Source organism: Eurypyga helias, unplaced genomic scaffold, assembly GCF_000690775.1.
Source record: "Eurypyga helias isolate BGI_N326 unplaced genomic scaffold, ASM69077v1 scaffold25572, whole genome shotgun sequence".
Taxonomy (NCBI): Eukaryota; Metazoa; Chordata; class Aves; order Eurypygiformes; family Eurypygidae; genus Eurypyga; species Eurypyga helias.
The window spans coordinates 5,030-18,125 of NW_010235653.1; the positions used below are offsets into that span (position 1 = coordinate 5,030).

General features: G+C 53.4%; 1 protein-coding gene across 1 annotated transcript in view; it reads right to left on the minus strand.

Moving 5' to 3' along the window:
• Nucleotides 1-12,902, minus strand: part of LOC104506035 (nucleolar and coiled-body phosphoprotein 1-like) — a gene marked incomplete at both ends in the record, with an annotated part of 17,692 nt that extends 4,790 nt beyond the window's left edge. The window contains 9 exons of the mRNA XM_010146838.1: nt 988-1,144; nt 1,295-1,458; nt 5,451-5,720; nt 6,489-6,710; nt 7,143-7,237; nt 8,044-8,431; nt 8,692-8,798; nt 9,470-9,612; nt 12,847-12,902. Coding sequence (XP_010145140.1) covers nt 988-1,144; nt 1,295-1,458; nt 5,451-5,720; nt 6,489-6,710; nt 7,143-7,237; nt 8,044-8,431; nt 8,692-8,798; nt 9,470-9,612; nt 12,847-12,902 — 1,602 coding nt within the window. The remainder of the gene's footprint in view (nt 1-987; nt 1,145-1,294; nt 1,459-5,450; nt 5,721-6,488; nt 6,711-7,142; nt 7,238-8,043; nt 8,432-8,691; nt 8,799-9,469; nt 9,613-12,846) is intronic.
• Nucleotides 12,903-13,096: the final 194 nt, after the last annotated feature.

Sequence of the window (13,096 nt, forward strand, 5' to 3'; positions counted from 1 at the left end):
TTTATACCGGCCCGGCGCTATAAACGGGCTTCAGTCAGGGACTGCTCGGGCTGGCTGGGGGTTGAAAGCCTTTCCCTGGCCACAGCACCAGGCCAACACGGGGAAGGGTTTCCTTGAGGGCACATAAGCCCCCTCTCCAGCAAGGGCGCTGGCCAAACGGGACACGTACGAGCCAGGCAAGCAGTGCACTTGGCCACTAAGCCCTGGGCTCGGAGAGCCAGCCAAGCCACTCTCCAGTAGGAACAGCAGCTGCATTCCTCTGTCAAAGCTTCTTCAGGTGGGCTCAGGCTGCAGCAGAGGTGCAGACACCCAGTCTGGCGTCACACGGAGGCAGCTCGAGCTCCAGGGGGCTCAGCCACGGTCCTGCAGGACTGGCAGGGGGACACGAAGGGAGGTGACACAAAGAGCCTCAGGGGAGAGCTGGGATCGGCTCCGTGACGCTGTCTGCATGGATACAGGGATCACCTCCCTTCTCCAAGGCAGGGGTCTGGCTCCTCCAGCTGAAAGGCAGCAGGACTTCAGGGCAGATCCTTCCAGCCTCCCAAGGCTTGTGGAGGGGGAGTGCAGAGAGCTCCAGCCGCAGCCCACACCCAGAGGTTTAGGATGAAACAGGGGTGGGCTGCCTTGGAGCTATGCAGCTCCTGGAAAGACTGTCTGCAAGGATTTGGCTGCTTTTCCAGCCTAACTCCCTCGAGTCGGGCAAAGGGGACAGAGTCCCAGAGGACATCCAGGCTCGTGTGTCTACTCATCTTCCTGGAAAACATTCACACCCTCCACTGCTCACTTGCTGCAGCCAAGATGTGCATCCAGAGCTGGGGTCAGGGAGAACCAAGGATGCTGCCAAGAAAATCCAACCCAGCTAACGGAGGGCTCCTCTCTGCACCGCTCATACCACACCCAACTGCCACCCTGTGGGTCCTGAGACCTCCTGAGACCTCCTCCTGAGCACTAAACGGTGTCCACACCCAGCGGGTCACGGCTCCTCACCTGCGAAGGGGGGACTATTTCTTCCTCCGAATCCGACTCCTCGCTGGAATCATCACTGCTATCCATAGATGGTGGGGCCGGCACTGGTGTCAGAGCCGGGGCCTTCTTGGCATTTGTTGGCTGGGGCACAGCGTTGGTTTTCACTGAAGGAAAAGCATAAGGGATTGTCACCATGATGAGTTGCTCTCCATGGCTCTGGAGCTGTCACAATAGGCTGGGCTGTTCCACATACAGGGGAGAGAAGGAAACCCATGAGGATGCAGGTGAGGGATCCAGGCCACTACCAGCAGACTTACCAGCTTGTGGAGGCTGTGTCTGTGTCACAGCAGGCTCCTCTTCACTGTCAGACGAGTCACTGCTCCCGCTTTCTGAAGCCTGGCTTTTCAAGGTGCTTCCCACTGCTTTTTCAGGCAACGCAGCTTTAGCAGCCTGGCTCAGGTTGGGAACAGGCCCAGGCTGTTCTGTTAACCTCTTAACAAAAAAGAAACACAGGCCCAGAGATGTGGTGTTAGTCCAGGTGTTGCTTGGGAGTTGAAGTGCAGTTTCAGCTGATGCTAGGTTTTGTTTTCCCCTAACACAGCTGTTAATCACACTCACTCCGTCCTTGGCCTGTCAAGATTGGAAGGGGCTTCAGTTACTGCCTGGAGCGAGCTGCTGGAGACACATACTGCCACATTTAGCAACACGCTTCTGACAGGACGCCCGTGCGTGTTTTACTACACGAGCATGCAGGGCTACAAGCACTCGTGACCTCGGAACAGCCATTCCTGACTGATGCCAAGACACTGGCTGGACAGGAGCCAGAGGGGAGGAGAAGCACCGTGCCCCGAGACCCCTGTTCCAAAGAAGCCTGACGTTCAAGCACGACCTCCCCTCAGCTTGGGGGATCGGTGGGAGCTGGGAGGCCTTGTGCCAAAACACCTGCAGGATTCAGAAGCAGCATCACAGCAGCTACATCCTAGAGCTGCCAGAGAGCTCAGCGTACCCATGGGGCTGACAGAAGCGTTTGGGAACACAGAGGGCAGGCAGAGACAGACCGGGACACAAGATGTGATTAAACACCTTGGAAACTGAACTGCCAACAGGGCTCAGAATTTAGTAATCTCCAGACAAATAAAAAAACCCAGCAACTCACGTGGGCTGTGCCTTTCTACAGCACCTGTCACACTTCCACGTGCCAGGACAGGCCAGGAGCTACTGTCCCAAGCAACTAGTGCATCAGCACAGCACCAGATATGCGACTGCCAGGTGAGACTTCTCGTCCTGGCCCCTCTCCCGGCTTGGGCTGAGGGCTGCGGACACCCCTCCCGCACTGCTGAAGGCTAGCAGTAGCAGAGGGAGCACTTGCTGCGAGATCTACTAACTTCCCCACCCGCAGAATATTCTCTACGCTCGCAGTGCTCTGCGCCCACTCAGTTTACTCCACTCATCGCTCATCTCCGGGCTGCTCTGCAGAGAGCACATCACGCCTGCCCAGGCGGGCAGACCCCAGCCAACCTGCACGTGACGGCAGCTCCTGCGCCCTGTCTGCAGGCCTCCCGCGAGACGACTCCTAGCCCCTGCTGCCCCGCTTTCCCAGCCCTGCCTTCTCTCAACCTGCAGCGGAGGACTGGGAGGACTTCAGCAGCGCCGGCTCACCTGGGCTGCTCCTGGCCAGCAGCCGAGCGCCCCAGCTGAAGGGCAAGCCGGGAGGATGGATCTCACCGTGCTTCCTGGCACAGCCCCACCGAGGGCTGCCACCGGGCCAGTGTTTATCAGCTCCAAGCCAAACACCAAACAGACAACAGCATCTGCATGTTTATCCCATTACGGAACAGCTCTCGGAACAAGCCAAGCACATTTTGACTCTGCTTAGAGAAACAGAAACCTCCACAAGCGCTCGGGGAGGGGGGGAGTGCAAACCTCACTGGTCTGTTTTGTTGTGGTACCAGTGAGTCACTATCTCCAGGAGAGAGGCCAGATTTGCGATGCTGAAGAGAAAGAACTACTTGAAGCAGACACAAGAATTCACACGCTCTACTTGACGGCGCTGGCTCCTCTCTCTCTTGTCCCAAGCACTGCTGCCCAAGGAGACAACCTACCACGACCGGACCCCGCTCGCTCACTTTTAAGACCTTCAGAGCAACGGGACCGGTTTCTCCCTCCCCTCGAACGCACAAGGGCTGCTTCGTTTCCTAACTCAGCGAGGGAGTGGGAAAGAGCTGCTGTACAGAATCACAGAATGGTTTGGGTTGGAAAGGACATTAAAGCCCTCCCAGTCCCACCCCCTGCCACGGGCAGGGACACCTTCCACTAGACTAGGTTGCTCCAAGCCTCATCCAGCCTAGTCTTGGACACTTCCAGGGATGGGGCATCCACAGCTACAGAGCTATCCTGACAAAGAACAAATTAGCAGTATCCACAGAGAAACTACAACACAGCCTTGAAACTCCTCAGATCTTCCTGGGAGTAGGCCAAGGTCCCTCCATCCATCTCCTGTCACTGCCAGACGGCTGAGAGCATGGCCCCAGGCAGGATGAGGCCATCAGCGTGGCTGACTTACACCCAGGCAGGGAGACTCTGACAACTTAAGACTCACAGGTACTCAAGTAACTCGGAGACGAGGAAAATAATTCAAGAGGAAATAATTTTTCCTGCTCCCTCTCCAGCCCCCAAAGCCGTACAAGCGTGATGACTCAGCTCCTGCACAACCCATCTGCCAGGCCGCTGGGCCTGTTTGCATCACACGGCGCTGCGTGACACGAGGGGGAAACGACGCCGAGCCACGTGCACCGAGGGCACCGTAACCACCACGCTCCATCGCGACTCAGCACTGGCACCTCGGCTGCGTCACAACACAACAAAGGTACCGCTGTCCCCTGCCAGGGAGCAGGGACAGAGACCATCTCTTGGGAGATCTGGCCTCTCCCCACAGGACCTGTGGCCCAAGATAAAACCTTGCAGGCACAACTTCTACCATGTGCATCTCCGACCTGGTGCTGGTAAGTGGGAACGCAAGGCTGTCCACGGAGGGGCTGAGTGCTACCTTGGACGCACAACACCCACGAAGGAGGAAGCAGAGCAGAATTAACAGTTCAAAACCAAAAGGCAGCTCACAGCATCTTTAAGGTCAATCCAGACTGTCCCCCACCATCGTCCTTTCCTCCCCCAAAATATGCAAACACCTTGTCAACTTCTCTGACTAAATATTCCTGAGTCTTCAGGGGTAAACATACCAATTAAGCAGTTCAATTTAGGCATGATGTTCATTTTAATTGTGCTAATCCACCCCCACAGGGAAAGATGAAGCAGCTTCCAACGCTCTGTATCTGTTTGGATCTTGCACAGAAGCCAGAGGAAGTTGCAGGATACAGTAAGTCAGTGGTTAGCATATGCCCAAGTAGCAGATGGTGGGGATGAGCTAAGAAGAGTTTGACTGGGAGGACAGGACTGTGGACACAGCTAAGCCTAATGGTTTATCTTCAGGCTTCACTCGTGGTCTCTGCCTGTAGGCTAGGAACACGGGAAGAAACAGCCTGTTTGGCAAAAATAGAGCTCCCTGGATGACAATCTCTTCCTCGCTGACTGCTGAGGGGTGATCGCCAGTTTTCACGAGGGAAGATGTTGAAGTAGTTAAGAAGCTCTTGGCAAGACGGCTACCTTCTGCTGCCAGCTCCGAATCAGCTCTGGGGGGAACGGCTCCGATGCCAGCATGTCCTTCACCTACAACCCTGCTAGAACGGGCGAATCTCAATAGTTTCACGGTGACACCCCACAGCACAGCGATCAGAATAGCTGCTCCTGCCACCCAGAGCTGAATCTTCACATATAATCACACAGGAAGAGAGCAGCAGAGAACCAACTGCTAGAGATGCGTCCCCCTCCACCCACCTTAGCAGACCAAGGCTATAAAGACAAAAATGCAGAGCCTCTCTGGCTCCTGCCTGTCAATAGCAAAAGGACGTGTTGACAAAGAGCCTCCTTACAAGGACACGTGAGACTCTGCCCCCAGCTTCCCTTCCTCCCAGCAGATAATAGCTGCCAGCTCTGAAACGCTGCTTTCAGGGCATTTTTCCAAAGATACCTGCAGCTCAGAGTCAATGCAGAGGTCTCCGTGCATCCGAGGATGCTCTCCGGAAGCGATTTGCCTCCTTAAGAGTTCAGCCACCCGAGTCCAGGGCTACACAAACCCCCAGAGAGTCAGGACCAAGCTATCGGTGACCCAGCACACAAGGCCCACTCCAGAGGGGCAAAGCATGAGTGGATCGGAGAGGTTACCCCCTACCTTTCTCTGGCACGGCTGAGAGAGAAGAGTTAGGCTGTGCTTGTTTCCAAAGAGAGGAAGATCTTTCTTCGAGGTACCAAGACACAACATAGTACACGCTTCTGTGTCTCAAGGAGACCAGTGGTAGCACTTAAGGGCATTGACTTGTGTATCCCATCATCCCATCCCTTGGAACCAAGCCGGACGCGCTATCCATTACCTTCTGGCTGACAGGCACAGGGAGATCCTCCTCTTCACTGCCTGACGAGTCAGAGCTCTCCACTGGCTTTGGAGTTTCAGCAGGCTTTGTGGGAGTAGCAGTCCTTCCCGGGGTGCTTTTGACCTGCTTTGGCACTGCTGGTTTTGGGGTTGACTTCCCTTGGGACAGCGGAAGTGGTTTTGCCAGAGCTGCTTTGCCAGAGAGTGATGCTGCAGGTGTAGGTTTCACCGGGGATGGGGTGGCCTGGGAAGATTTTGGAGGTGGCTTTGTCTGGGCAAGAAAAGAACAGTGTGAAACAAGGCAAATCCCACAGCAGTACCATTCGTTTGCCCAGACTATAATCAAGGGAAGAGATTTTAGAGCCCCCTGGGAAAGGCAAATGCTGAAAGGAGAGTAGCAACCGTCAGGAAACACAAGATGCCTTTCACCTAGCTGCGTGGGGACAGTCTCCCAAGGTGAGAAAGCAAGACCAGACATCCTTCATCAGCCTGCTGACACTGCCAGTCCCCTCCAGCGAGGTACAGCTCTGCACTCCCCACAGCAGGGAAGCTAAGCTGCGCTACGGTTTGACAAATCAGACACCACCTATTGCAGTTTACAGCCAAGAGGCAAATTCAACCGTGACAATTTGCCTCTTCAGGTGGCAAAAGAATTGCTGGGGTTTTTTTTTATTTATACAGTGGCTAAGGAGCTGTGAAGCATTAACGCTGATGAGAGCTTCACCTTAATTAATTCTTTATTATTTTCTTTTAGGCCAGGGGTGGGTTTACAGCGACAGTGGAGCAGGAGCTGAGGTCACTTGAGTGCCAAGGAGACTGACGTGCTGGACAAGACTGATGGATTCTTTTACGAAAGGCACAAAGCTTGATTAAAGCTCAGTGCAAAGACACTGCACTGCCCTTAAACACCCCACAACTCCTTCCTCCCACCCCCAACATGACTTTGCTACACACTACATGCATTTACAAGACTTCCTTTCCATGGCAATGCCCAGCCCTGGAGCAGCACGCCGGGAGAGAGAGCCTCGGACAGACGCACCGGGGGTACCGATGGAGGTGCCTCATCTTCGCTGTCTGACGAGTCGCTGCTCTCTGACGAGTCATCGGGCTTTGCAGCCCCAGGAACCGTTGTGGACGCGGGTTTGGCCTGGTTTGGTGCCACCGCCGTTGGCCTTGCTGCGTTCCTGGAGGGCACTGGAGTAGCAGGGGCACTTTTCACTGGTGCTGCATTAACCTGCACTGTTTTCACAACTGGTTTTGCCTGGGGGAACAAAAAGGAACAGGAGAACCAGGTAACATCACACAAGAAACTGGCTGAGAGCTGTAACCGTGTGGAATCTGCTTTAAAGACGGCTGCGGTGCTAGCTTTGAGCAGGATGGGCTTGTTCAGACCCATGGGCTGTGCAGTATCTGAAGCAAGCTGCTTTCTCCACCTGACTACACCCAGAGATCTGCATGCAGATCACCTCCTACAGATCCAAGGATCTCCCTCAGCTCCAGTCACCCGGAGAAACTGGGATGGAATGGCTGATGCTGGCAGGGTTAGTGAGGTTCTCAGCATGTTTTTGCAGCCTTGGGTTTGGGGTTCCCACACACCAAGGGAAGGGGGTGCTGTCAGACTACAGCACTGCAGCATTTCCTCTTTCCTTTGATAGTCATTTCCTAGAGGGAAGGACCCTGGGTCGGAGGTTACCTGGCCCGCTGGAGCTGCAAGCTCCTCCTCAGAGGACGTCTCATCACTTGACTCCTCACTGCTGCTCTCAGCAGCCCCAGCTGCCTGCTTCGGCTCTGAAACACAAACAAGGAGATGTCACAGCTGCTGCCTGCCCCAAGCTCCCAGAGCCTGGTGCTACTTCAGCTTCTGAAGTCAGGGAAATAAAACGAGATGCAGCGAGGGCTAAAGGGGTCTTGCAGGGATGAGGGCCTAGCCCTGCTGAAAGCATCAGTGGCCTGCTGGGAACCGCTTCTCCAGACAAGCGTTGGGCCACGAACACTGCTCCCCCAAGTGTGAGCAGAGATGAGAAACCCTTCCTGGCCACCCTCTGACCCTTCGGGGAGCTGTCTGGCCACACTCAGCCCCCTGCTGAGCCTCCTCTAGAAAAGCACCAAGAGAGGGACCATTTTCAGACCCTCTACGATCTGTTCCTCATCCCCCGCCCCAACACACACACTTCAAAGCAGTAAGAGATTTCCCAAAAGACCTCAAAATGCAAACCCAATCACTCTGCAATTGGGAACACAGAGAAGACGCTGCAGTGCCTTTCCAAAAAGCTGAAAGCACCTACAGTACTAGTGCTGCGTCTCCTCCACACACCCTGTGCTGTCATCTCCAACTCCGTAGCGCTGGGTGCTGCCAGACAGGCATCTTAGCACAGAATCCGCCGCTTGAAATGGGAGCAAGCACGCTGGATTCATCCCACAGAGCTCTGGAGCTGGCTGCTTTGCAGTATTCTCGCAGCCTCACTGAGGAACAAGCATCGCTCCGAGCTTTCCAGCAAGGGAGCTGAAAGGAACGTGCTGAAGGCACGGCTCAGACGTGACTCGCAGCAAAGCTGGAACACACATGCACCTACCACACGCTGCAGGCTCCTTACCCGCTTTGGGGGCTGGGGCCTTCGCACTCGGCGTCTCCTCTTCCTCCTCGCTCTCTGATGAGGAGCTGCTGCTGCTGCTGGAGCTTTCTGGTGCTTTGATCGTTACCGGTGCTTTGGTCGTTACTGGTGTTTTGGTCGTTACCGGTGCTTTGCTCTGACCTACTTTGGCCGCAGCTGTGGCGCCATGTCCGGGTTTCCCAGGCCCAGGCGGTTTCTGTCCGGCCTTGGCTGGAGCTGCAGGCACAGCCGTCGTAGTGGGCGGCTGCTTGTTGGAGCCTGCAGTTCTGTTGGCAGCTGAGAGCCCCGCTGCTTTGCCTGCTGGGGCAGCGGGCTTTTTCGGAGAGTGCAGGGAGTTGGCAGCTTTGCCACCTGCCCCAGCCGGTGTCACCTGCAGGAAAGAAAAGCAGTTAGAAGCCTAGAGACAGATGAGGGGCTAAATTGGACACAACACACCTTAAACAGCAATCTGGCAGCTGGGCAAGCCTCTTTAAGGAGGCACTACGGGGACAGATATCTGAGAGGTGGCTTATGGCAGCAAAAGAGGGTAATTTAAATATGAATCCCAGCCCTGCTCACAATTCTACACATGCTGGGGCAGTCTTGGCCTCACAGCACCAGCCTTCGAAGCCAAGAGAAGTACTGCCTTACCGTAACTGTACTTTTTCCAGCTGCTGTCTCCTCTTCTGATGAAGAGTCATCATCTTCACTGCTTTCTACATTCACTCCTGAGTTTGTGGCCAGGGAAAGGCTGGCTGCTGCACAGGAGACGAGACAGAGAAATCACGCGAGAGCCTCTCGCATCAAGATGGACTCAGGTCCGCAGGAAGGGCAGGGTCCTTTCTTCACACCTGTCCCTGTGACAGGAAAGTGCTTTGCTCCTCCACCCCATCCTTCTCCTCACCACTACGACCTGCATGTTTCCAAGAGCTGGTCTACAGCAGGTGACACTGAGCCAAAACATATCAGACACGTGGCTTTTTGTTAGACCGTGCAAGCCAATGCCTCCCGCGTCAGCTGCGCCAGGGATCTATCCCCACCTCAGACAGGGCACTGGTTTTCCAGGCCAACTAGCAAGTCCTTCCCTCATCCATGAGACAGGCCTGCCTTTGCTGGCCCAACAGACACGCAGGACGCACTGGAAGGTGCTGCACAGCACACAGCATTAGGTTCCCGAGGCTTCATCCAAGCGACAACACCCATCCCTCCCCAGCAAATCCGAACAGATTTTTTTCCAGCTTCAGCAGACATCTGTGCTCCTCAGAAACTCCAAGAGAAGGGTGTGCTAAGTTAGCTGTCCCATTTTTCTAAGAGCACATGGGAATAGCCATCACTTTACAAGCATTTTCTCGAGCCAAGCAAGTCGGGTTGCTCCTACACAAGCCTCCAGTCCTACTTTGTCAAAGCCAGGGAGAGGAAAGGCTCCTACCATTTGCAGCTTTCGCCTTCTCCTTCTCATCCTCTTCTTTCTCTGAGCTCTCAGAGCTGCTCACAGGATCAGGAACTCTGATCTTTTCAGGAATGGCTGTCTCCTCATCACTCAACTTCCTTCTCCTGGAATTCGAGGGAGTTCTGAGGGAACAGAATTTGCATTAAAATGAGGGAAAAAGAATTATCTTGAACAAATTGGAATACAATTATTCCTCCACTCTCAGGTCAGGCTCCAGCCTAAGGACATGCAGTGTCATTCCCTACAGATCCTAAGGGGGTAGGAGAAATACTTCTCTAACCCGCAAGAGACATCTCCAGTCCTCCTCCAGCAGCTCCCGAGAGCAACACATGCCTGCAACACTCAGAGGAGATGCTGAACGTGGCCTTTTTTCCTGTTCTAGGCAGGCTCTTCCTCACTTTACCAGAAAAGTAAAACCATGTATGGTCAGGCTGGTGCTCACCACAGTGCAAAGGCACCCTACAGAACCAACTCCATCTCCAGGAGGCAGCTGGAGCCAGACAGTGAGTGTAGTCCCAGGGTTAGGGCAGTGATCCTCAAAGAGGTCAAGGCCAGGAGATGTGCCTCTAAATGCTGCAAAAGCCACCTGAACTCGGGCTCACAGGCCAAAAGGACAAAAGAGTCAGGTTGCAGAGAGATTTAAGAAAGGCAGTGGCTGGGCCTACAGAAGATGTGTTGAAAGAAGGGGAGGAAGAGGTCACAGATGAGCATTAAATGCTTAAGTGGTTCAATAGGGTTAAAACATCAAGCTGGAGAAGGATGCCTCCAGGCTCCAACTCGTGCCTGTACCAGAACAGATGATGTGGCTAAAGTCATCTCTAATTTCCAACGACAACACAGGTAGCATACTTGCCTTATTACAAGGCTAACGTTGGCTGGGCACACATCCGTGTGATGCACACATGCGATACTTCTAAGCCCTGAAACACACAGTTATCAGAGGCAAAACCCCTCACTTTTTCACCAGTCTAGCTTATTTTATTCATGTGATTTAAAATAAGATTAGGTTAACAATTTGGCCAATAAAGATCATGCTTACTATTAAGTGTTTTAGTAGCTGTGCTGGTTTTAGTCAAGACAGTTACTTTTCTTCACAGCAGCGGGATGAGGCTCTTGTAGGTTTGCCATGGGAAGAGCACTGATAACACTGGTGTTTTCAGTCAGTGCCAAGGAACGTTTGTACCAATTCAAGGACTTTTTCAGCTTCTGATACTGCCCCTGTGTTCCCAACCTTCTCGCTACAAGCAGCCAGGAGGGGACACAGCCCAGACAGCTAACCCAAACTGACCAAAGGGTGTTACATTCCACAGCACCTCCTGCTCAGCAGACAGGCTGGGGGACATTGTCCTTAGCTGGGCTTTTTCCGTGGTCGCTCTCTGGCTCAGGCTCTGCTGCCATCACTCTCGGGCTCTCTGACTCTTGCTACTCAGGACCTGGCTGGGTGTTGGTCAGTAACTGGTGAGCAATTGTATAATTTGTTGCATTTTCCATTATTTTTATTACATATTATTAGTAGTATTTTCATTAAATGTTACTATTAGTATCACTATTATTTATAATAAATTATTAAACTGTTCTTATCTCAGCCCATGAGTTTTCTTGTCTTTTCCTTCGCTTCTCCTCCCCCGCTGGAGGGGAAGGGGGATGGTAGGCGAGCGGCTGGGTGGTACTTAGTTGCTGGCTGGGGCTAACCCCCACCAGCAGCACAGCTGTAACAGCAAGCTGTTTGCAAGCAAGCTAAGCCAAAGGCACATTTTCTGCTGCAAAGTCCTGTTAACTACTTTAATAATCCTTTTATTAAATGAATAGGGCAAGACACACAGGCAGCTATGATATTCCAGTGCCTTCCTGGTTCAGTGGCAGCTGACGGCACAGCAGAGACTGCCGTGAGAATTTGAGGGCTGCAGCATGCTAGCTGCTCCTGGGGCTTAGCTGGTCTGGCTTCCTGCTGCACCTGGGCACCCTTCCACCCCCTCCAAGGCTAAACGTAGCCCTGCAGGGAGGCCACTCTTAAGTCACTGAAAATCTCAGTTGTTAAGTTCACTGTGAAAGAGTTTCTGAAAGAGAGCACCAAGGAAGGCCTCAGTGAGATGGGCAAGAGCCACAGCACAGTAAGAGGAAAGGCACTGTCAGGTCAAAAGCCCATGAAGCGACAAGATATGAGAACCACAGCTCACCCACACGAGAGCACTCCAGCCAGACAAAACTAGGGGTCAGTACTGGCTCCAAACCAGGCATACCTCAGGGGGGCAGGAATAAAAGGTGTACTTGTGGGGTGGGACCACAACATGAGGGTGACACTAGAGAAAAAGGAATTAAACATGATGCGAGTGCCCTGTCACCCCCCAAACTTTAAAAAGGAGGGTTTGCTGTGGCACCCAGGATAACTAGCGCAGAGAAAGGCCACCGTCAATACCCAAGAGCACAATAAATTGTTAGAGGGAGGAACTGCAAGCCTGTTTCTACACTGCTACACCCTCATCTAGATCCAGTCTTTCTCCTGCCCAAGTAAGAAAATCATTGAGATAGAAGAGCAAGATCTGGGGTAGCACCAATGCACGAGGTGTTCTATCAACAGATGCCTTTGAAGCAAACACCTACTTCCCGAGGCTGCTGGCATGGCCACGCTGAGGAGCATCTTCACTCCAGCTCTCCTCATGCTGGAACAGAAATCCAGCTCCACTGATTCCCCGATAACCCGTCCCCATGGCTGCCACCAGGCCTCCCTGCAGCGCTGCACTCCAGCATCAAACCAAAGCGAGCGGTGCGCAGGGTGGGTGCAAACGCCATCACACCCCACAGACGGGAGAGCTCCACGCTGCAGACCGCCACATGGGGTACTCCATGGAGTAACTACGCGTGAAGGCTTTGGGCTAAACATGTAAGGGGGCTTGAAAGGACAGGCTGAAACCAAGAGAATTCCTCCGAGTCAGAAACCTTGGCATTTCAGCATCTGCTCAGATTCTCTGCATTTGGGTCAATATGCCTGTGAAGCACATGGCCTTAAAAAGAAAGTGAAACAGAACTGGGGAAAAAAATTTTTTGCTAGTAAAGTGTGACTCTGAGCCCCACAGTATTCCAGTATTAACCCCAACAGGCCAGAACAGCCTCAGGTTCTCAAAGCTAGAGTAATAACTTATCTCCCAGCTCAGGAAATTTTAAATCAAAGTCATATTTTAACATGTGAAACGAATCAGTCTGAAACCAGAGGCTAGGAGGAAAGTCTGCTCAGCACAGTTATCATCAAATACTCTGACAACGGGAAATTCCAGCAAATAAAGATCACACGTGCCATGCAGCCTGGTTGTTAACACAGTCTGGAATCTATTTGATAGTCATTTCCTTCTTCAACTTACTTCTCCCAGTGGGTAAAGATGTCCTCGAGAGAGGTCAAGAGGGAAGGGAGCAACTTCTGTGAAAGCAAAGGGGACACAAGTCAGGGATCGGCCTCGTTTCAGGATGCGGCCACCAGACAGAACTACAGACGGCAGAAGCCCCTCCAGGAGTCCCCAGAAAAACGGGAACGTGTCCGACCCACACACGCGCACCCAGCAAAGCCCCCCCCGTCCTGCTCCGGCGGCCCGTGGCGCTGCACCCCGGCGTTCT